Source organism: Astatotilapia calliptera, chromosome 16 (assembly GCF_900246225.1).
Source record: "Astatotilapia calliptera chromosome 16, fAstCal1.2, whole genome shotgun sequence".
Lineage (NCBI taxonomy): Eukaryota > Metazoa > Chordata > Actinopteri > Cichliformes > Cichlidae > Astatotilapia > Astatotilapia calliptera.
The window spans coordinates 28930874-28954787 of record NC_039317.1 but is presented as its reverse complement, the minus strand read 5'-3'; the positions used below and the strand labels follow the sequence as shown (position 1 = coordinate 28954787).

The window sequence follows — 23914 nt, the reverse complement described above, 5'->3', positions numbered from 1 at the left end:
TGGACGGTCTTTCCCCATATCTGCTCTGGGCGAAGCTTTCTTGTCCATCCTCTTTTATCTTCCGGTTAGAAACACGTCACACATTAAAAACCTGCAAACAGATATTCATAAAACACACAGTGACGCTGTTTTTTTAATATCATTAAAATAAGCCTAGCAGTTACGAATAATTTAAAGTTTATTCCGCTTTTCTTTTAAAGCCAACTTTTACAGTTATTTTTCGTTTCTATGGGGAACTTTGATAACGTAACACCCAGTGTGAGTGTTTACAATCACTGACTGAAGACTTTCTACGTCAAATCATGTTAAATGGAGCTCCAGGAGAAAATACCTGTGCCGGTCTTCGCAGCAGTAGACAGGGAGGTGTTTCTGAGGAACATTTATCCACAGGTGAGACGGATGTGCTTCACTGCACGAGGGCAGGGCCGCAGGAAAAAGAGACAGCAGCAGTTCACATGAGCACCATCACACTCGCTCGTACATATTTAATTCCCCACTACAGCTTGCTCTATAAAAAGAATCCAGCCACTTCTTATTGCCACAGAAAATACACTATAAAAGTAAAAAATACCCAAGTTTTAACATCAAAATTTTCTTAAATACTGAAAGTGCTCCTTATGGAGAATCACATGAATTATGTATTGGATCATTATTATCGATTCATTTACGTGTAGTTTGCTTTAATGCCGCAGCTAGAGATAATTTGAATGATTTATATCCTAATCTAGGTAAACGGACGTTTATTCTGAAGGGATGTGAGGGCTGAGAAAGTATATTTCACTTCCTCTCCCTCCTAAAATCAAAGAGCTGATCTTCAGCATTCAAGCTAACAAATTGTTTAGGCTGAGGTTTAATTTGGTTGTGAAAAAGTGTGAAGCTTTTCCAGACACAATGCAAGACAACTGAAAAACTTTCACAGTAAAAACAATCAACTTGGACTTTGTTACTAATACTTCACTGCTATCAGGGAAGTTTTTATGCACGCAGTGTTGTGCAGTGTCTCAGCCATCCCTGATTTCTTTGTATTTTGCCCAGAACATGGCAAATAGGGGCAGCAATTTATTCAAATACACACATGTGTATGTGTATTCAAATGTGTATAAAACACATTTTATAAGGCAAAAACGGAGTTTGTATAATTCTAACAAACTTTAAATTCAACATTTTTCTGACCACCTTTATTCCGAAATACAGCCTGAACTCTCTTTGGCAGCTTTCTTTAAGTAGTCTTCAGAAATAGTTCTCCAGGTTTCTTGAAGGACATCCAAAGCTCTTCTTTGGATGAAGTTTCAGTCTAGTCCAAAAGCACCACTGAACGACACAGGAAATCATTCCTGCCTGTGACCATCTCCCTGTACAACTCATCCACCTAACACACTGTATACTGCAACTGCCGCTGAAACTGCTTCTTCTTTTGTCCTCCACTTGTCCATTTTTTTTTTCATTTTTTTAAGGACACACTGCACACCATGCTGACAAATGCCGGTTTTTATCAATTAGCTCTTTAAAGGATCATCATGTTGGTACAGAGAAAAAGTTTTTATTGCTATTGGACTGTGTTATCTTCAATTGTCCAGTGGGGGTCAAGTAAATTGCTTAACTTTTGGATCGTAGGCACGTTAATTTGAAATCAGTAATAAAGACTGGAGTGAAGTGTTTCCTCGGGTTTGTTATCCCTGCAGCGTCAACCGGCTGTTCTCAGAGGCGTGTCTCTGGGTCCCTGTCTGGAGAAGTGGACAGTTGACTATCTTGGAGAAAAAGGAGGAGACAAGGAGGTAAAGATTCATGTGTCCACGGTGCCCCAGATGGATTTCCTTCACAAGAACTTTGCCTACAAGTAAGCTGACGTGCACACACACAAGTTTGTATTGCTTTTTAAGAATAGAGCATTTTATTAAACCAGCTCTGAGTGTCACACAGCTCTTTAAAGCTACAAAGAGCCAATACGTCCTCACAGTGATAGATGTAAACACACAGACAGCAATAAATCTCCACACTTGTCATGTGCTCCACGTTGACAGGACTCTGCCATTTAATGAATTTGTGAGAAGAGCATCAGAGAAGAAACACTCTGACTTCTTCCTGTGTGAGGTGAGGATCAGAGAGCACGTAATAAAATACACAAATGTATTCTTTTAATGAGAAACTGCTGGGTTTGGTTTCAGGATGAGAGCTACTACCTTCGTTCGCTTGGGGAGGATGTCCGAAAGGTACAAAGAAGACTTTCAATCTCACAAAGAATGGAGCCTGATGACTTTTTTGGGGTGTACATTGCAAGTCGTAACTACAGGAGCTTTCTCTTCTCTCCTGCAGGAACCGGCTGAGCTCAGCAAACAGTTCCCGGGCTTGGCGGAGGACTTTCACACACCTGACTTCTTTGAACCTGAGCAGTTCTTCTCCAGCGTGTTCCGCATCAGCTCCTGTGGTCTGCAGCTGTGGACGCACTACGATGTGAGTTTCAGAGGTAGCTGTTGCAGGACTGTCGGTGTATTTTTCTAAACATGCACGGTCCCTTCTTCTTGGTTTTTTGCACTTTGGTTTCTTTAGGTGATGGACAACCTGCTGGCTCAGGTGACCGGAACAAAGAGAGTGGTCCTCTACAGCCCCCAGGATGCTTTGCACCTCTACCTGTCAGGTTAGTGGCTGTAAAAAAACAGGACTTCCTGTTAGGTTTAATGCTGAAAAAGTATCACATGTACTGTGTCCACTCTTAGTAAAGGGACAGTTGGCACCAAAATCACATGAAGAGGTTTTGCAGATGATTCTGCCATGAGTTGCCTGTTTTGGGAGATATCTGCAGGATCTTCTCGAACACATTAGAAGAACAAGTACCTACTGGTTTAGCATTCAGGTTGCTAAATGTTGGTTTTTGAAGACGCAGGTTAAAGTTATCCACCAACAGGCATGAGCTTGGTTAGCAGCGTGTTTCTCATTGTTTCCCATTAGGCGATAAGTCAGAGGTTTTGGACATTGACGCCCCCGATCTGAAGCGGTTTCCTAAGTTTGTGAGAGCAAAGAGATACGAGTGCGTGCTGGAGCCCGGAGATCTGCTTTTCATCCCCGGTAGGTGGAGTGCTTCATTCCTCCTACAGCCAAACATGAAACACGACTGAACCCAGCGTCCCTGTTTTCCACAGCTCTGTGGTTTCACAACACGCTCGCTCTGCAGTTTGGAGTGGGCGTTAATATCTTCTGGCGCCATCTACCTGCAGACAGCTACGACAAGAAGGATCCGTACGGTAACAAAGACCCCGTGGCTGCAACGCGAGCGCTTCAGGCCCTGGAGAGGGCGCTTCACACTCTGGATGAACTGCCAGCAGAGTATCGGGACTTCTACGGGCGGCGCATGATTCAGCGCATTCAGAAGAGGACGTACTGCGACGGGAAAATAGACGCGGAGCAGAACTCTACATTACCCAGCAGTCCATTTACTAAACCTGGATGAGTTCTGAGACATGTGAAGTATCCAGTAAAGCAGCACTGCTTTGCTCAGCGGGGAGGTCGACTGTTGATAGTTTGACTGTGTGTTGTGTACAAAAAATTGAAAGTGGAGCTGAAAAATGAGACAGTCCACAGAGGAAACATGGATGCAGCTCACCTGTTTATTCCTTTAATAAAGCTTAAAGACTGAATGGAAAGGGGTGTGGCCACTTCTGAATGGCAATTGACAGCTTGACCATGTTTGTGGTGATACATGAAGAGAGATAAAATACTGTGCAAAAGTCTTGAGCAGACTCTTATATTTTGCTTCTAAGCAGTCAGACTTTCTTGTAAATTTTTAAAGTTGGTGTGAACAATGGTCCTCCAGCTCTCTAAAGGTCTGTCTAAGAGTTTTGCTTGGCTGCTTTTTCACTCATTTTCAGTCCAGTCCTACTGCCTGACCATTTCCATTATTACCCTTTGGCTGTAAAAGGCTGATGAGGTATTGTTGTCAACCTGCCGGGCAGACGAGCAGACACCCAAGTTTGCGAATGCGATAATGTGAGAACCAAATGACGTACGAACTTCAAAGTGACACCATAGGTGCAGCTACTAAAAATCTCAGACAAGTCCGAATCTAAGTGACCTTAACCTCAAGGTTTTTCTGAAAATCATAACTTTAGAAAAAGGTGATGTATTAATCTCCTATGAGGCTGAGGGGTAGAACTAGTGTTGGCCAGTATTTTTTGACTTATTTGTTATTTAGGACAATTAATGCTAGGCACCTAGCTAAAGAAATTAACTGGTAATGTGCCAACGGCAAGTTGTATTTTATCTTTAGGTATTGTTTTACTCGCAGCCTGTCAGAAAAGATGCCAAAGACAACAGGTTAACAGAAAAATTTGAAGAAACTTGACAAAAGAAGTGGCAGGCCTAAAGACCTATATGTAGCAGATGAACAGTATCTGAAAAGCATGTTTTTAAGAAACAGAAACAATTCCAGCAAACACCTGACACAGGACGTGAGAAATGCATCAGCTGAAAGTCTAGAGTTTCCACTGAAGCCTGGTCAGAAATGCTCTCAGTGGACAGGTCGATGTAAGAAGCCATTCTGAAGGAATATAAAACACTCTGTTATGGTGTGAAGCTGAATTTCAGTCAGTGGTGTTGGAGATGTCAAAACTGATGGACTTAACAAGGAAAAGTACAGTCAGATTTTGATGCGACGTTCAGTACCATCTGGCAAGCCTGTGATCGACAACAGCTTCATTTTTCAGCATGACGATGATCGCAAACATGCTACCAGTGCATTAAAAGCACATCTAAATAGAAAAACAGCAAATGGTTCAGTTTAAATTTTTTATTGCACGAAGGTTACAGTCCTTTGCTTCCTTACAAACAGTTTAAAGCTCTGTAAACAGTGAAGCAGCATCTCCCCAGTGTGCTCTGTATCTCCTGCTAACACCGCTTTGTGAGTCCCTGTCGTCACATTTCGTCAGTAAGTCTCAGCCTTTACGTGAGTGCACAAGAGCCAACCAGTGACCGACTACGTGAAGCAGGAAAAAGCTCCGAGATACGACTGTTTCCCAGAAGGAGACGGATACACGCTGTGGGCAAAAACTTTCAGTAAACTGCTGGCTACGTGAAAAACTCCAAAAATGTTCTGAATGATCAGATCATGTTTGAGGTGCTACAAAAACCATCTTGCATAGTTGACAAACACCCAGACTTTAACCCAATTTTAAAACTAGTTTGGCTTTGGATGCAAAAAGAAAAAGAAAAAAACAACACAAAGCTGAAGGTAACAGTCTGAGCCGTCGCTAACGGCGCCGTGCACCGTCCTGAATGTCTCTTCCCTCCGTTTGACTTAGGAGAAGAAACGTCTCGGTGAAGAGCAGCAGAGAGTTGGGGGAGGAAGCGCAACATTTTGTGGGCCCGGTTCTGGTTCAACCACAGTCACAATGAAAGTACACGAACGGGCGCACCCCTCAGTTCCTCCATGTACTTTCTGGGTGTGTGCATGATGCTACGAAAAACACTCATCGGAAAGAAAACAAAGAAATGGCACATGGCTTGTTGGTGTTCTCTATTCTGTGGATAACTGTGATTTTTTTGTGTTTTATTAAAGTTGCTATTAGGCAGCTGAAAGAGAAACCCAGAAAACTGGATGATTCCCTTTTTAAGCCAGTTTTTGGTTAAAATCACGATGAAGCTGCTGCTTGCAGTTGGTGCTATGGAGTCTGCGCCATGCCGCGGCTGGACTTCATCTTCTCCAGTCTTTTAGAAAGGTGGCTGTTGTTGGACTCGAGCTCCTCAATCTTGTCCAGTGCCGATCGCAGCTGTTGGATTGAACAGGAGGAAAGAGAACAGATTATCTTTGAATTAGAGCCTCTTAGATTATCCAGCTTGTAATTCTGGGGTGAGAAAACGATACTCTACCTCTCTCTGGAGTTTCCGTTTCTCGGCCTTCAGGTCGTCCTCAATTTTTTCAGCGTTCTCGGCAGCAGACTTGTAGCGCGTCACCTGACCCTCGAGTCTGGTCACCTGCACAACAAAGAAAATCCATGATTTAAAGCTCAGCATTTAAGTCTTTAAAGGTGCTAAAAGCAAGCATTTTATTTTGAAAATTTAAAAACTTTGACACTCCATACTTGAAAAGCCAATTAAAATATGTTTGAGAGATTAAGTCTGAAATGTTTTCAACTTTTACTTTCAAGATCCAGCTAGTGCTAAGCAGAAGCCCCAGCTCATTTCATCTTGTGTTTGTCAGACTGGTTAGTTCATTGTTTTACTGGTTCAGCTCCCTCTCCAGTGAGTTTTAAACTGCAGATGGTGAGCTTAAGCTCCCCATCAGGAACCCCACATACAGGTGGAGAATTTGTTAATCCAATGCTACATGTAGATGGAGAGCAGAATAAGGAGTTGGGGTCTGACCAGAGAACCAAAGAATCACAAAGAGCCATCTGACACTGGGGGCCTTTAAACACAGACCTTCCCTGCATGCAGGGAGAGAGAAATGAGCTAGCTGATTAGCAGTGGCTGAAATTTCAAAATAAAACACACACAGTATATTTAATAATTTTTATCTGCTTACATTTTGTTCTAATGCCGTCGCTTCCTGCTCTGCCTTCACGAGTTTGAACTTCAACTCGCTGATCTGCCTGTTGGAGTCCCCTAGAAGGAATTTAAAGAGAGATTAATTTTTTTTTTTTTTTTAATCACAGACACGAACTTAAAAACTAGCAGGCTGTTTCTGATTTATTTGACTTACTCTGTAATTCCATTATGTTTGGATCGTTTCCATTTTCAATAATTTCAGCGTCTGGGCTGGTGTCTGTGCCGTTCTTCTGAGTTTTCTGTTCCAACTGGGCTTTTAGTTTCTTTACCTGTACAAAACAAACGATGAATTTAAAACAAGACACCGGAGGCGCTGGTGCAACTGGAGAAGTAAGATTCATACAGATGTGCCAGACAGACTTATAGAAATATAAACCTGTTCACCTGCTCTATCATTTTCTCACGCTCATCCACCAGTTTCCTCAGGCGAATCTCTGAAATTAAAGCACATGTTTTAGGTAAAAAAAAAAAAAAAAAGAATCGCAGCATATTTGCAACTGTTTAATAATTACAACGACTTTGTTCCATCTTAAAAAGGAAAATAAGATCACATACCAGGGGTGGGAGGACCCGGAGAGATGATAGGGAGGGGGCTGGGGTTGATGCATGCAACAGAGCAGGCATCCAATGAGGGCGTGATGGAGTGGTGTGTGAGGGATGGGAGGGGGGTGTTAGCATGCACAAACTGTGGAGAGGAGGGGTCAGTGCAACAGCACACAGCTTCCTGGACTATAGTCACACTGCATGACAACACACAATGAGCTAGAAAAATGATATTTAGGTGTAAATGTGAAGAATGAACATATCTAATTAAAAATAATCTCATTAAAAAACATTTATTTAGAGCAACATTTCAAACAGGTAACAGCAGGGTGTTTATTAGCATTTCAAAGTTGTTTTCCATTTAGTGCAAAAAAAAAAAGAAAAAAAAAAAAGAAACGGACACTAACATACATGTTCTGTGCAGAGTTTGTGAAAGCAAAAATGGCTTTAAACTCATTTAAACACTGACATGGACAGAACATATTCGAGCTTGTTAGCTTAAGTCTTAATAACAATTACCCATTAATATTTATTTTTGTTGTGGACTCATGACATAAGTAGATGACGGAAATTGCACCGAGATGCAATGATGCTGTAGCAGAACCGTTGGAGAGCAATATAATCAGAGATGTGTGACATGGTACAAGCAGCAAAATAAATGTGCATCAATATCTGAAGAAATGTTACCTGTTATATCAAGTGCATCATGGCCCATGTGTATAAACCTACAGTTACCTTACAGTTTAGAATTTCATCTTTCCACAAATTGTTTTGTTTGCACAAATGAGCTCAATGAAAAGAGATTAAGAAAATATAAAAACTTACATCAATATTTATTTGGAAAGAATCAAAGTGCTTTGAGGTTTAAACCGCTTTCTAAACATCAGTAAAATAATAGTAAAGGCATATTAAGCACATCTGTAGACTACGACATCTTACATTCCTCTTTGCCCTTTCCTTTGCCTTTCTTTCCACCCTTCTTTGACTCCTTCCCTGACTGTGCTGCCCCTTTATTGCTGCCCACTTGGTCTGCACTATTTGGTAAATTCCCATCTTCACCCTGCAATGCATTCTTGACCACATCTATCCCTGCCTCTACTGATGAAGACACAGTCTGGTTAATGTTCTCTGCAACAGCTCCCAGCGCTCCAGCGCTCGAGACTTCCTCTGAAGCTTTGCCTGGCTGGTCTTCTTCACTGGCTTCTTCTTTATGTGTGTTTTTCTCTTCTTCACACACATTTTCCACCTTTTCTGAGGTAGCTTCCTCATGAGCCACAGAGTTCTGGTCTTCTTGAGGCACCATATCTGGGTCTTTATCTGCCTGGTTGCCTCCATCATTGCCTTCAGCTGGCTTGTTTTCATTTGACTCGGCATTACTTTGGCACAGCCCATCGTTGGTTTCATCTGCTGTTAATTCAACTCCCTCATCAACTTCTTCCTGCTCTGGATTTTGGGAACGAGTCGATTCTTCAGCTGCTTCGATATCCATGTCATCAAAATCAAAAGACTGCCCTTCATCTTCCTCATCCTCTTCCCCTTCACTCTCCAACTGATTATTATTTTCAGATTGGTCTTTGTTGGATTCATGCGGTTGCTCAGTTGACAAGGATGACGCTTCCTCATGTTGATCGTTTTTATGTTGGGGATCTTCCACGACAGCCGATTCCAGATCAGCTGAAGAACCAGTCTCAGTAGCTTCTTTTGGAGCCTGTGGTGTATCTAACACGACAGCAGCACTGACCTTTAGTTCTTCGTCCTGCACTGCAGTCTCAGTGCTTAAGGCTTCAGGGCTTTCTGTTGATGATGCACCATCACAACTGTTGCTTTTTTCATCTGGATTAACTAAATCTTTGGGTTCTTCCAGATTTTTGTTTTCTGAATTATCACCATCCTGACGTGGAGATGTGACAATGGCAGGAGGACATTCTTGTTCAGTCTCTGCTCTTGGCTCCCCATCAGTGGACTCCTCAGGAACCTCGCTGGTAACGTCAGTGGGAGGGTCATCTGTACCCGAGTTTATAACTTCGGATGGCTCCATGTCAGATGAACCAATAGGGGAGTCATCAGCAGACGGTGGCAGGATGAATGTGTCGTCTTTACTCTCAGAAGCAGACTCTGAGTCATTGGCAGCAACGTCACAATTGGTTGCAATGTGTGATTCTCCTTCAGTGTTGCTGCTCGTTTCATGGCTGTTTTCAGTGTTGTTAGACGTGCTGTCAGATTTCCTGTCATCAGCAGCCTCTACTTTCTCTTCTGTTTGATCAGTATGGATGGCATCACCATCAGTTGAGATACCGACCCTTTCAGGATCATCTACACTGGACGTACACTCTTTGTCAAGGCCATCAGTGCCTTCTGCACTGTTGGAGTTGAGTTCGGCTGTACAGATGTTGGCCTCTGTGTCAGGATTTGCTGCCGTTTCCATTTCCGGTACTTTCTCTGTTTCAAAAGTTTGCTTGTGGTCTTGTTCATCTTTTTCAGAATCTGTTCTGGATTCTTCAAGAGTTTCAACACTTTTCAGTGCCTCTACTGATTCTACAGTCTCTGTTTCCAAAGTTTCTTCATCATTCTGTTCTTCTGTAACGTGATTTGCTATTGTTTCACTGGGAGTTTCACTGTCTTCAATACAGGTCACAGATTCCACTTCTTCTAATGTCTCTACTTCCAAAATTGGTTTCTCCTCTTGATCACCCTCTTTGGAATCTGTTTCTATTGATTCCTTGATGGCTTCCAAATGAGAAGAACTTTCAGTGGGTTCTTCTGTCTCTACTGCCCTGTCAGTCTCTATTTCCAAAGTTTGTTCCTCATTCTGTTCTTCTGTAACATCATCCACTATTACTTTGCTGAGCGTTTCTGTTTGACAAGGGTTTTCAGAAGGTGATACTTCTTCCATTTCTTCTATCTTGTTGGTTTCTAAAGTTTGTTTGGTGTCTTCATCATCAATTTTGGAGTCTGTTTCAGTTTCCACGAGAATTTCTGCATGAGACAAACTTTGAGTAGGTTCCTCTGCCTCTACTGTATCTGTGGCCTTTGTTTCTAAAGTTTGTCCCTGGTTCTGTTCATCCTTAACATGATCCACTGTTACTTCTTTTTGGGCTTCACAAATGGCCTGAGCAGGTACTACCATTTCTGCTTCTTCTACTGTGTTTGTTTCCAAAGTTTCTTCTTCATGACACTCATTTGAAACAGTTTGTTCTTTACATTTACTGGATTCGATCGGCTCCACTGCATTGACTTCCTCAGTTTCTTGCTTGTCCTGCTCTTCCTTGACTGGATCCATCTTTGATTCCTTAAAGGTTTGAGTGACAGAGCCATCAACAGTAAGTTCTGCAGCAGATCCATCATTACTTCCTGCTGGTTCTTTGTCTTTTTTCTTTTCATTCGCCGTTTCATTTTTCTGTTTGGTCTTGTCGTCTTGAGCCCCTCCTTTCTTTTTGCCTCTCTTCTTCTTTTTCTTCTTTTTCCCTGAAGCAGGAGTACCCTGAGGCTGAGATTTACTGGGCGTTTCCTCTGCCTCATCGTTCTCTGCCTCTTCTGCATTTTCAGGCTCAGGTTGAGCTTCAATGTTGGAAGCAGTTGGAACGGATTCATCGGTTAAATCTTCTTTTGGAGCAACATCTGCAACTTTTTGTTGAGGACATAATTCAGTACTTGTTAAACTACTTTTCTCAACAGCTTCCTGTTTGCTGTCTTGCACCTCACTGGTGTCAACACTAACACTTTTGGCATCTGTCTCGACTACATTTAGACTACTCGTCTCTTTTAAATTAACCTCCTCAGACATTTCTGTTTCTGGAACATCAGGACTTGTTACAATCTCTTTCAGCTCAAAGCTACTGGGTTCTGTACCAGGAGAGTCACTGATTTCTGCATTTAAGTCCTCACTGAGACCATTTTCTGCAATGTTGTTTTTCTCTGCAGGTAAGCATGTCTCTTGTTCTTCTTGAGGCTGTTCTTCACTGGATGTTTTCAGTGTGGAAACATCAGCAGCATTACAGAGAAGATCAGAGCTCATATGATTCTCTTTGGCTTTCTCGTGCATTTCTTGTTGCTGCTCTGGACCCACTTCTTCCTCTTCTCTGCTACTTCTCAACTCAGTCTCCTCTGTGTTGCCTGGGAGATCATGAAGAGCATACAGTGATGGAAGGCCAAAAAAGTGTAGGCTTAAGACAAGACTTTCAACACTTCATCAGGAAGCGCATCAGCAGAAGTCCAGGTAAGGCAGAACACCTGGCTGATTCAAAGGCCAGAAAGAGAAGCAGAGCGCCAAGATGACCAGGAAGCACAAGAAGAAGAAAAAAGAAGCAGAAGAAGAAAGGCAGGAGGAAAATCAAAATAAGGCTGCTGATCCCGAGTATGTAAGAGAAAAGAAGAAGGGAATACTCCAACTGAATTTTCGCTACACACACCAGATGTTGACTTTTAAGAAGAAGTCCATTCAACCCTCTCACTGTAGGATGCATCAGGATTTACACACCAACACCAGCCGCATTAGCAAAGTTAGTCGTGATTCAACACTTATGTGTTTCTGGTGAAAGTGACTGAGGTGCAAGAGTTACATGAAAGCCAAGCATTAGTAATGGAAGATGATATAGAAAAAGCAACTCTGTTAGTGGATGATATTTTAAAGGAAAAGCTTAGAGAGGTGATTCTCGTTATGTTTCTAGTTGCTTCTCAGTAATATGTCAGCCTGTCTCCCACTACAGTCTGACTTCGCTTTAGTCGATAATGTGCAAAACTTTGCAGAAGAAGAGAAACGTGTTTACAGACTGGTACTAATTTATCCCTTTATAACAACTGAATGAAGGCTGAATTTCTTAAATTAACTAACGTGAACTCGGATTAAGGCTTAAAGTTTGCATTATTAGGGGCGTGGCCACTCTCATCGACAGAGTGACACATACACGTGCGGCTGTAGCTGCTAGGGCTTACCTCAGCTAATTCAGGTCACTAAAAATAAAACTCATATGGCTTGCTGAGTCTTAAAATCCATCTAAGAAGTAAGCTCGTGCTCTAGTTTTTATAACTGAAATTCTAGTACTTCATCTAATATTCAACTTAGCACTAAACAGCAAGCCTCTGTGTGATGTTTTGTGCTAAGTTTCTAGTGTTAGCTGATGACTTAGCACTCCAGTATCCTGAAGAAGTATGCCTCTTTTTAGTGAAAGATTAAAAAAAAGGCCAAACTTAAACTTAAAATAAAATTTCTCATATTTGCTCCAGTCAAACCAGTGCACATCTTTTATAGCGTCCACAGACGGAGCATGCACTCTGCCACAACTGTGTGGTACATGAATGTGTTTTAAATAGTTCATGGACAACGATGGAAATTTATGTTATAGAGAAAAAAATATATATTTATGGTTAATGGTTTTAGCCTTTTTAAGGACTAACGCTTCTGGACAGTGAGTAACTGATGAAGGCTCGATTAGTGAATTAGTTTTTCCTTTTTACCAGAAAAATACAGAGGATCACCAAGCTTATCCTTAACAGATCAGTGCAAATCAGAGTCTAAGTGATATATAACGCATGAAGCTGGGAATTGAAGAGTTCACTCCAAAATCTGACAGATCTGACTCCAATAGTAGAAAAACATGTTCTATTTCATCGTTACTGTTTTGGAATGAGACTCTTGCATCAGTTGTACGCAGAGCCATGCAGTAAGAAGGAAGGAAGTTTTTAATTCCACAGTGGGTTTTACCGAGCATGCTGTTCCCCTCTGCTGGGGTCGTCTGAGACTCCTGAGCTGGTTGGGAAGCAGGGTCTACACTGGAGGACTCATCAGCTTCTGCCACGTCAACATCCCCATTGATGCTCAGATCAGGTCCCAACACTATTCCATGTTTCTGCACAGGTAGAATAAATTGTTAGCATCGGAAAGCACCAGAACAGCAATTCCCAAACAACTAAAGCTTACAGTGGTTTTTTTTCTCTCCACACACTGAGTACCTTCAGAATATCTTTCAGCTTCACAGCTTCTTCTCTGAGCTCATCGCGCTCAATTCGGATTGCATCTGTGTATTCTTTCTGTCGCTCTAAGGCCTGAGCAGAGCCACCCACCCAAAAGTGTTGCAGAGTGCAAAACAAAGTTAAAAGTGTGCAAGAAGTGAAAACAAGTAAAAACAGGCATTCAGGGTGATGCAAAGAAGATACTGATTTCATGTCAGTAAGCTGAATATGATTAAATGAAAAACTGCTGGCTCATAGGCCATACCCCAATTTTTTTATCCTTCCACTCCACAGTCTCCTGCAGATCAGTTATTTCTCTAACAAAACCCTCCTGTTTCAAACGCAGCTGACGGATCTCCTAAACAGCAGGGAAAGGAAAGCAAAGGTGTAAAAGAATGAAAGTAAAGCAGAGCAGGTATCAACTGTGCGGGAAAAGAAGGAAAAGCTGTGAAAAGCACCCCAACATGCAGCCTCTCTGTGTGACAGAGAGTATAGGTACAGGACAGACTTTTTTTTTTTTTTTTTTTTTAAATATGGAAATCTGCAAAAACCCTTCACACTCATAGTGAGTGGGTGATGGGGGGTACTCACGTTTAGGAGCTCTTCACTTTGCTTTAGCGTCTCTTTCATTTCATTGAACTGGAACTGAAGCACGCTGTGGGCATACTTCTCTCGCTCGTATTCCTGTAGGGAGCAAGATTTAGTTTAACAGCCAAATAACTGACAGATGGCACAAAAACATTACAGCACAGCTGCTTTTGGGAATTTCAACACCTTTATTGGATACCAATACTGATTTAATGAGCTGACAATACACATGTCTCATATGTCCTAATGCAACCTTATCAGCTCTGCTTTGGTGTAATAAAAAGCAATGAAGCTCAGTTATGATTTCCTTGTCTGACTGTACAGCATCACTTCTGTTTCAAACCTCTTTAAAACACTCGGTGCATAAGGGTTATATGAAGCTTGTTAGATGCTGGGTTGTCCAGGAGAAACCTTTGTACTGCTTCTTATTAGAAGTTAGGATGTCAGAGCCTTGTTTGATACTTTAGATAAAAGATGTCCCCCTGTGCAATGTTCCCTCTAAGCTGCGCGCGTGCGCAATTGCGCACTGCTGGCACGGTCTCTGCGCAGAAAAAATCTGCGTTGTGCACAAAAAAAAAAAAAAAAAAAAATCTAACCTGAATTGAAATTAAAGTAAATTGTTAACAATTCTGTTTGGCAGTGTTAGTAAGCGACTGGCTGCTTCAGTATGGGATTAGAACGATGCCACCTTATCCCATAGCCTAGCCAATCACATGATTCACATTCGTATATACGCAGTTAATCAACGTTGTTGACAGGCTATGACAGCATCCTTATGTGCCGACACCGGTGTTTTAGCTAGCAAAGCGGCTGATGAGGAGTGAAGCCACGTTAATGACAACGTGTACAACCTTTGGAGATGTGAGGAGGACAGACGGAACAATTGACGGAAAAAGTGCGGACTTTATACCAGTTTTTAAATTGTGTTGATAGGCCACGTAAAACCAAAGTTATGATAAAAAATATGCAATGTTTGGTTTTCTTCCTGAATACTATTGTTGTTTATATTTACTGCGGGAAGAAACAGTAAAAACGGCATTTTATAAGGAAAACGCTCAAAATCACTCTCCGCTTGTGAGCAAAAACAAAACCAAAAAACCCCACTCTTTCCTATTGGTCGAAAAATGTACAATGTCGACCAATCAAAACATGGCGTTTAGTTGTTACAGGTGTTACAGCAGTGATACATCTCCTGTTGTCAGGCCTGCAGGTATCAGGCTTTTGTTCTCCTTTATCTCATAGCGGACAGAAATTATTTTTTGGAGTGGCACAAATAATTTGTGTGGCATCAAATTTGATGCAGAACAGCTGATTGTTCTGTAAATATTTTGAAATGTTTGTTTAAAAAAATGCCCTGGCAGCATTTTTAGGTACACAGCTGCAAAAAACTTTATTGTTTGCAAAACTCAGTTACTTTTTTGAAGAAGTAACTATATAATTAATTGCCCAACATTGGTCATTATATACTGTATTTTGCAGACAGAGAGTTACAGACTCTCTCCCAGACCACAGACTCATACTCATTATACAAGTCAGAGCTTTATTAAAAAAAAAAAAAAGTTGTGTTTTCAAAATTGGAGTTCAAGTTATTTTTACTTCCAATAGTGTTAACAAACTACACAGGTCATGAACAAGATTTGTTTTTTCATTTTCATTGTAAGTGGGCTAAAGCAGTTAATTAAAAGTAGTCTAACATAAAAATAACTGCTGTAATTTGATTATTTTAATAAGCCATGTAACTGGGATGAATTCGATGCTGGCGTGACCACAGTGCACACGTCTGCTGTTGCTCACAGTGGTCCAAGGGACTGCTCAGGGAGTTTGTGCGTTCGCTCAGACACATGAAAAATTAGAGGGAACATTGCCCCTGTGCCTGTACTTGGGATTTGCACTGATTCACTTTCCAGACGTGGAAGCTATGTAGATATTTTTTGGATATGCAGTCTACTTTTTTTGCAGTGATTCTCTGCGTGTCTATTTTCAGACATGTCTGCTTTGGGGAAACTAAAACATTCAAACTGCGGCAGGCTTTGGTTCTAGATTTTCAGCTGTTCCATGACATCCTTAATTTTGTGATGTTGTAGTTCTCTGCAGACTAAAGAGCTCTTCAGTAAAGATGGCTATGAAGTTGTGGGGCCAGCTGATACTCTAAACAGAATTTATTGGCTTTGACAGGAGATGTCACATGAGCCAAGACACGCTAATGTACAGAATAAATAATTTTTTATGATCCAACATAAAAAATGACATATTGTGCTTCTTCACTTTATATTAATGGCAGTTTTAAAGACAGTCTGTCGTACCTTGACTTTCTCCTCGTGCTCTCGGCGTGACTCAGTTAGCAGCTCCTCCAGCTCCATGAGTGAGTCTTTGAGCGTGTCCACCTGGTACATCAGGTTGTTTTTCTCATTGTCCAGCTGAGCGTTCGACACCATGGCCTTACGATACTTCTCCTCCACTTCTGCTAGTGCATCCTGATGCATTGACAAAGGATAGAGGATTATCACAGTTGCTAGCTCATCACCCTCCAACCGGTAACAGCAGGTGGCTGGCACACCCTGAACCTGGTTCTTCTTCACCACCGTCGCCATGTGCTGTTCAGCTAGCACCATTATATATACAGTATTTTTATTTTACTATGTAACACTCCATGAGATTGCGGTTGATGAATCAGCACTGTGTTAATAAAACTGCACTAATGAATTTAGATTAAAGTCTGAATTATGTACTTTCTGTAAGTGAGAATGAAATTAAGCACACATGCATGCACACACATCAAAAGAAAGAAAGACCACATGCAGATGTCACAGTTAGCATGCAACGTATTTGAGCCACATCAAAGGACTGCTAATTAGTGTCCTTTCACTCCTACTTATTGAGGAAGAATTGAACACTCTCTCCACAAGTTATTAATCTGTATTAGCAGAAGCCTCAGAGGAAAGGATTTCAACCCAGTGTGCCATAAAAGCAAAAAGAAAACCACAATAACCAGTTCAAGTCAGGGGAGGCAAACCAGTTAGTTAACAATATGAAAGGCTCTCAGGTTTATACCTTGACTTCTTTTAGGTTCTGAGTGTACTTGGCTTCCACTTCCTGAATCTGATCCTTCAGTTCGTGAATCTCCTGGTAAAGAGTGCAGCAGCAGCAGCAGCAGAGGTGAGCAGAGAAGCACAGCGTGACAGTAGCAGTGAAGGTGAAGCAGAGAGTTTGGTGAACAGTTAACACCGTGAGAGGACAGCTTCGCAAAGACAACGAGAACGGTAAAAACATGACACAAACTGACAAAACAGCTAGCCCGGCTGTTATGACTGAGTAACTGAGTTATGTTTTTCAGAGGCTGTTTAAAGAAACAGTTTAAATAAAAACTTTGTCTTAAAAATTTGGCTTATTGCAAAAAAAGCTTTTTTTATGTAGTTTTTAAAAATTCCATCGCCTTTTGCGCTAGGAAAACACGATTCATTCTGACATGAGTCTTTCTGCTTTTAATCAAACTATCTTTTAACAATAGCGATCAATAAAAAAAAACAACTGGGACATGTCCAGCTACTGTTTTGAAGCATCCCTGCTATTAACACAATCCTCTCTGTCTACAGGACTGTACCTTGATTTCTCGTATGGAGCTCTCGGCGTCTACAGTTAAAGCCGTTTCTCCGCTTCCTCTCCGGGAGGACGACCCTCCTAATGAGGTGAGCGTGGCTGTTGTTAAGGCTGAAGCTGCTCGAGATCCCTGACACAACGAAAAAGAAATTTGTTACATAAAATACATCCAAACATATTGTAACAATAGCATTCAGTCTTCTCCATAACTGTCAAAAAAGTGCATTTCTCACCTTCTCAAGATAATCTCTGTCCTCCACCTGTTGAGAAAGATAAACACAGTCAGAGGAATCAGAGGCACATGAGAGACCACAGGGCCAAGAGGATGAACTGAGGGAGGAAGGAAGTCCCACAATCGTCACTGCAGCTACCGTAGCACTGATTTATCTTCACATCTGCTGATAAAAAGCAACACACCATACAAAAACCTCCAAGGACCGGAATCTGCCATCTATTCACAAGCACAAATTCATCTCTGTAGCAGCGTGCAAATGATTAATCAGAGTGATGTCAAAGCTCTCTCAAAAATATCAAACTAACAGCAGATCTGTGTTAAAAAAACAACAGCACACACAGAAACTGCAGTTTCAACACAGATTAACTTCGCACACAAACCCAGTTAACAGCAATCGCTGTCTTTGCAGTAATAATAAACAAAGTTAGTTTAAAAAGGAAAAGGAAAACCCCCCCAAAAAACAGGCGGCATATAAGAAATCAGGCAGGAACTCAGCTCACATCACAGCCTCGGCCTGCGGGTGCAAAGCTACTCACGTCAGGAAAGTCGGGAATAGTGACATCGTCCAGGTCCCTGGGAAGACCACTGCTACTGCTTCTCAAAAAACTGGCAACAGAGCTGCAATTGCCCTGCGACAGCCACCAGGGGGCACAACACAACAACAAAGAAGCCAAACACTCATTGAATGTTAAGACTTCAGAAAACTTTAAAAGTACTAATTGAAAAAGTACAGCAGGGGCTAAAATTACCACTAATAATCACCATCAGTGCTGTAAAGGTTATTCATCAGTGTATTTAACTTTCATTTCCTATTTTCTAAAACCTGGATGTGTGAAAAAAGGGCCGATAACAAAAAACACAGACATCACTGTGCTGTCCAAAAATGCAAAAAACCAAACTTGTTATTACACAAGTTTGCACGTTCTGCAGCACATTGCTACATAAAGATGTGTGTGATAAGTTAGATGGCACTAATTTAAAAGAGGAACATTTGTGGGACTGTTTCTGTCACTAAAATGCTTCACTTAAAGTACTCTGTGCAGCTGCAAGCTGGTGACAGATGGTCCCAGTCAGGAACTGCTCTGCAGCTGATCCAAAGCTCACTCGACCACTCCGATGATCACACACTCTGGACCAAGCCCACACTTCAGGCATGAAAGGGATTATCCTTTGTGACCTTCAGGGAGTTAATCTCCACATTACTGATAAACTTGATGGTATGTATTTAGCAGTTACGCTCCACAAGTTCACCAGGAGTGAGTTTTTGTTTATACTCTAAATACGGAGCATTGGTATGTTTTCATGCTGGAGATATCTGCAGACAGTGTTAACTGTGATGCATTCAGATCAAATACTCAACATAGTTTAAGTGCTAGGAGAGTTAGAAATATCTGAAAAATCATCTGACACTGTGCCATGAGATTTTGCCACAGACTCCGGATCTTCTTTATGCCATCGACACCCAAAAATGGTCTGTGGGTCACATCTGTGCTGCAGAGCTGGTAGAAACTTCAGCAAACACCGGCCAAAAATAAAATATCAACATGCCCAAGATAAATGACATGAAATGTTTTAAATAAACAATATTTTTTTTAAATCTGATTTTAGCTCCCTGTGAGAGTCATTACTACAAACCGCTCTTATTTATGGTTGAGCTATTTTCCACTTTCCCTGCTCACTTTGACTGCAAGTACACCACCTCGCACACGGAGTGGAGCTGATGGAAATGGGAGGAGTAAGGATTGTAAGGGGTGAATATTTCTATGTCTGTCTGAACACACTTTGAGTGAACAAATCCTCCAAACAGTGAATCGTGAGCTAAATGTTTCAGTCTAAATGCACGATGGGTCAATGAAAGCATCTTGTCATTTAATGTTATGTCCACATGGCATGCAGCCTAAATCCTTTCAAACTCCAGGATGAGGAGAAGCGTGTCTGAGGAGGAGAGGCTCACCACTGGGCTGGTACGGGCTGACCCGGCCCTGCTGGAGGTTCTGGAGCCGGAGCTGCGATAACTAGTGTACTCTACAGGCTGCAGAGAGAAAACGTCGTCATGTTTCTGTCACCAACTACCATGCACACACTCACATGGTGCCTTTAGTACATAACATGCATCTACCCTTCTTTGTTACTTCAGCTTTACCATGCTTTACCATATTCAACATCTCTTATGCAGCAGAAAAAACGTACATCCTAAATGATGACTAAACTAAACTATGTTTTAGGTAAAAGTCTCTAAAACTAAATCAAAATGTGTTGTTAATGCTGCTTCACTGCACTTGTTTGTACCTCCTACTCTTGTCTGTGTCCAATTTGTTGTTAAGATCTGAGTTGTGCTAATTCATGCATGCCCTTCTCTATAAAAAACTATAAATGCATGTTGTGTGTGTGACTTCCTATTAATTACTACTGCCCATAAACAAGAAGATGATACCCATGCCATATACACGAATCCTTTTAAAAAGCAGATCATTTGCCCAATTGCAGATGATTTACATCCACTGGCTCACCCGGATTCACTCTCCTTTCAGGTAACCATTAGAAACATCCATCCAGACCATATTGGCACATGCAAGTTAATTTAAACACACATCAAACTGAACACACCACCACACACCAAATAACGCCACAATTCCAGCAACATCTTACATGAGAGCCGGCGCTGATGACTCGCCGCGACCCACTGCACAGACTGTCTTCATATAAGGAGCTCTGGACATCACCCACACACACACCCACACACACACACACACCCACACACACACACACCCACACACACACACACACACACACACACACGGTCAGCTCAGGGTCACACCTCAGCAGTGTGAGCAGACTGTAAGGTTTCTATATTTCTATATTTTGCTCAGTGGATTAAAAAAAAAAAAAAAAAGTGACCGCTGCCTTCAGTGCCTGATTCAAACTGTGCTCTGTGAGGAAGCCTTTAACTGAAATATTTTGCTGTTGAGATCAACAAACTCAGATGCAGTTGCACATGCTGGTGTGGAGAAGTGCAGGTCGAAGGTGAGTGGGAGGTGTAGCGGTGAAAAAGGTGAGCTGGAAATGAACCAACCCTACGATAAAGCTCCTGGCTGTACTGACTGAGTGACCTGTAGAACTGCAAGAAGGGATGAAGAAGGAAGGAACAATGATGCTTGCATGAGAAATAAATGAATAAACATTTAACTTTAAGCTCTGCTGTCCTGCTCCCGCGATCATGAAGCAGCAGAAAACTGTTTTTTTGGGGGGTAAGTGCGTGTGTCTTTCTGATGGTCTGGCTTTTGTCTGCATACAGACCTGGTAACCATTGAAAGCTGAGCCTGGGTTTCTGGAAGAGGACAGACCATTGAGGCTGTACAAGTCAGAAGAAGCGTAAGAGGCCTGAAATGAGGAGAGCGAGAGTGATGAGCAGAGATAAGAGGGAGACGAGAGAAAAACTGATAGGAGGTTCAGAAGGTCACACAGCTGTTTGTTGAAGCAGCATTTAAAAGAGCGCAGCAGTACACACACACACACACACACACACACACACACACACACAATTAAGGGTATTCCTTCCTGACTTCACTTTGGTACCATTGTAAACTACGGTACTGTGCAAAAGTCTTGAGCCTTCTTCATATTTTTGAAGAACCAGGCATTCTTATATTTTTAAAGTTCTTCAGGTTTTCTGATAATCTTCTCTTTTCAGAAGTTATTGGCTGCTTTTTTCCTTTCATTTTCAGTCCAGTCCTTGTGCCTGTTCGTTAAGCCATTAATGACTGACCTATTATTATTCAAGCATTAAAAAGACACCTAACTCAACAGATGAACCAGTTGTGTCTACATATAACAGACAACTTAGCAAAGAGCCCGTTTTAAATTGTATATTTAGGCACTCCTAGCAGCCTGTCACAAAAAACACATTATGTTCAGTGAAGCCTCATCAGAAAATGTCTCAGTGGCTCTCAAGAAGCCTTTCTTAATGAAGAGAAACAGTGAGAAAAGGCTGATGATCTGTAATCAAATGATGAATCCAAATTTAACATGAAACAGATTTCGATTTCAGTACAACAATGATCGCAAACACACTGCCAATGCAGTAAAAGCATAGCTGAATAGAAAAACACATAGTGGAGCACTATCAGTGATGGATTGGTCTCCTGAGAGCCCAGACCTCAACATTATTGAAGCAGTAGGGGATCACCTTGACAGAGACCAGAACACAAAGGCTAAAACATCCAAAGAAGAGCTTTGAATGCCCTTCAAGAAGCCTGGAGAACTATTCCTGCAGACTATTCAAAGAAATTAGAGGAAACCTGGACGGGAAGAGTTCAGGCTGTGTTGAAGAATAAAAGTGGTTACAACAAATACTAAATTTCAAGCTTGTTGAAAGTAAAACAAGCCGTTGTTACTTTATAAATTTTAGATTATAGATTCCTGCAACTATTTTCCAAGAAACATGAAACACAAACAAGAAGGATGACTCAAGAGTTTTGCACAGTATAACCACTCTTTGCAGGAAAAATGTCACAGTCGTGTTTGAAGCTTCTTTTAAATTCAAAGGCAGACAGCTGCCCAGGCTTCAACACCACATCAGCAAGTTCAGTAACATCTAACCATGCACCAGCGAGTAATAGAACTTGTTAGACCACACACACTACACAAATATTTCAGTTAAAATAAACAGACTAAACCGTCAGCGGCTACTTTGGTTATTAGTCATAACTTCGGACAGCGAGTGGACGGCGTGCAGAGCCACGCACCAGCTGCAGGTCTGATCGGGAGACACGAGACAGCCGGCTGTCATCGCTCAGTCTGGAGCTCTGAGAAGCGGGAGACACAGGTGATACCATCAAACACTGTCCAGCAAAATCTGAACTCACATCATCACCAACGCATGCAGTGTTCAAAGTAAAGCAAATAACTGTCATGTTTAAAGGAAAGCTAACATGTCCCATACAAATGTGGCCAAACAGACACAAAAATGAGACAGTACAGTATAATAGTGTTTATATTTCAGCTTTTTAATTAAAGTCATAAGAGCTCCTAATTTGTGTTTTGTTATTTTTCAGGGGGATGAATAACAAAAAAAAAATGAGGAAGGAAATCTTATTGTTACTGGTCTAATCATTCAATCGTGAACAAAAAATAACTTCCATTATTTGAATGCTCTTCCAGTTAATTCACTATCCGAACGATCTTCACGGCTTACACACGCTCAAGATCAGCAGCTCCACACGGGACATCCAAATAACAATTTCAGTGTTGGTTTCACAAATGTTACACCCTGTTTGTCATGTTTTAGTTCAGGTTTTTATCTTAGGCTTGTTACTGCCTACCTTTCTGTAATAGTTGACCACTAACAGTAATCTTCAAAGGAGTTTTCAAAGACAAATAAAGTTATTAGAAGCAATATTAGAAGTAACTCTATTTACAAGGTGTTACTAAAAAAATTCACCTTCTCCATTGAGTACAGCTGCTTTGTTTCTGTAAGCCCTTTTCTAACCACCTGTATGAAGCTTTCATTTTTTGAGGATGTCCAAAAAGCAACCCCATTTAAGTTGATTTTCACCAAGCTGGGAAGAGCCAAATCTGAAGTGAAGGGTGGATTGTGAGTGAAAGCTGTGCTGGTCTGAACAAAACACTGGTATGCTTGCAGTTGTGCTCCTGTTGCAATGCCTCTGGGTCATGATCAGTCCTCCCACAGCAGTGACATGAGGGTCAGGTCAGTTTGACACTCAAACACATGTAAATGAGGTTAAATTTGGACAATTTCTAATCTACAACCTGCCACAGCGCTGGAAATTGTCCCGAAGCGCACACGTAGATCAGACAAATTTAAATGTTTTTCTCTTTCTGACTGCAGTTTGCAAAGACCATTAAAATGACTAAAATACTTTCCTGCCTTGTGGCAACATGTGACATCCTGCTTTACAACCTATTGTTATCAGCTCAATCTGCCTCTGCATTTTTTGTCAACAAACAAGTTTTAACACGCGGCAGGTGTAGCTGGCTCATCAAGCCATAAGCAAAAGCAGATCTCTCATATTGTTCCAGCGTAAGGCTGTTTGGCGGCATGGATCAGAGATGGACAGCACGCACCGTGAGGTCTAGCCTGGAGCGAGACACTCTGCTTTCATCACTGAGTCTTGAGCTCTGACAGAAAGAGGAAAGTTGTGAGCAGATGCTGCATAAACCTCCCCCCCCACATCAGCTTGAATGCTTTAATCAGTTTGACACACAGCTACTGACCCTGTCAGATATGACGCTGTATTCGTCATCACAGCCGTTTCTCTGCGAATCAAGAACCAGAATGAAACACACAGATACCAACTCTGTTTGTGCCATGTGTGCAGCAGTTTGAGCTTTTACATACATCTCTGTCTTTGTGCTTATGTTTCTTCTTTTTCTTTGACTTCTTATGTGAGGAGGAGCCCTTGAGAGTGAAGAGAAGCAGAGCAGAGAAGTATAACACAGAGCCGT

At 41.6% G+C, this 23914-nt stretch overlaps 2 protein-coding genes across 16 annotated transcripts in view; one reads left to right on the top strand and one right to left on the bottom strand.

Moving 5' to 3' along the window:
- Positions 1 to 112: 112 nt before the first annotated feature.
- On the top strand, positions 113 to 3817 carry tyw5 (tRNA-yW synthesizing protein 5). The gene is made up of 8 exons (XM_026145467.1): positions 113 to 390; positions 1683 to 1837; positions 2022 to 2091; positions 2166 to 2210; positions 2314 to 2451; positions 2548 to 2635; positions 2947 to 3063; positions 3138 to 3817. Exons 1-8 carry the CDS (start codon positions 310 to 312, stop codon positions 3443 to 3445), a joined length of 1002 nt encoding a protein of 333 aa, XP_026001252.1. The 5' UTR covers positions 113 to 309; the 3' UTR covers positions 3446 to 3817.
- A 948-nt stretch (positions 3818 to 4765) lies between these two features.
- lrrfip1a (leucine rich repeat (in FLII) interacting protein 1a) overlaps positions 4766 to 23914 on the bottom strand; it is a 49014-nt gene continuing 29865 nt past the window's right edge. For 5 of the 15 annotated variants that reach the window (XM_026145451.1, XM_026145457.1, XM_026145452.1 and 2 more), the window contains 17 exons: positions 23808 to 23867; positions 23684 to 23725; positions 23534 to 23587; positions 22195 to 22254; positions 20747 to 20830; positions 20099 to 20161; positions 19404 to 19481; positions 17986 to 18078; positions 17448 to 17474; positions 17219 to 17344; positions 16669 to 16740; positions 15921 to 16091; positions 13621 to 13713; positions 13295 to 13387; positions 13030 to 13122; positions 12782 to 12926; positions 7897 to 11193 (listed from right to left, as the gene is read on the bottom strand). In XM_026145451.1, coding sequence (XP_026001236.1) covers positions 8006 to 11193; positions 12782 to 12926; positions 13030 to 13122; positions 13295 to 13387; positions 13621 to 13713; positions 15921 to 16091; positions 16669 to 16740; positions 17219 to 17344; positions 17448 to 17474; positions 17986 to 18078; positions 19404 to 19481; positions 20099 to 20161; positions 20747 to 20830; positions 22195 to 22254; positions 23534 to 23587; positions 23684 to 23725; positions 23808 to 23867 — 4542 coding nt within the window. In that variant the 3' untranslated portion in view covers positions 7897 to 8005. Of the gene's footprint in view, positions 5760 to 5859; positions 5965 to 6514; positions 6595 to 6691; positions 6807 to 6921; positions 6972 to 7896; positions 11194 to 12781; positions 12927 to 13029; positions 13123 to 13294; positions 13388 to 13620; positions 13714 to 15920; positions 16092 to 16668; positions 16741 to 17218; positions 17345 to 17447; positions 17475 to 17985; positions 18079 to 19403; positions 19482 to 20098; positions 20162 to 20746; positions 20831 to 22194; positions 22255 to 23533; positions 23588 to 23683; positions 23726 to 23807; positions 23868 to 23914 lie in introns of those variants that run through there. The other 10 variants (XM_026145465.1, XM_026145466.1, XM_026145456.1 and 7 more) reach the window with 10 other exon arrangements.

What these genes read in the sequence shown, in the direction of transcription:
- tyw5 (XM_026145467.1), top strand. Translation starts at nt 310, where the DNA reads ATGGAGCTCCAGGAGAAAATACCTGTGCCGGTCTTCGCAGCAGTAGAC. An exon ending in CACAAGAACTTTGCCTACAA is followed by an intron (nt 1,838 to 2,021) that starts GTAAGCTGACGT and finishes CCACGTTGACAG; the next exon opens with GACTCTGCCATTTAATGAAT. An exon ending in AGCTGTGGACGCACTACGAT is followed by an intron (nt 2,452 to 2,547) that starts GTGAGTTTCAGA and finishes TGGTTTCTTTAG; the next exon opens with GTGATGGACAACCTGCTGGC.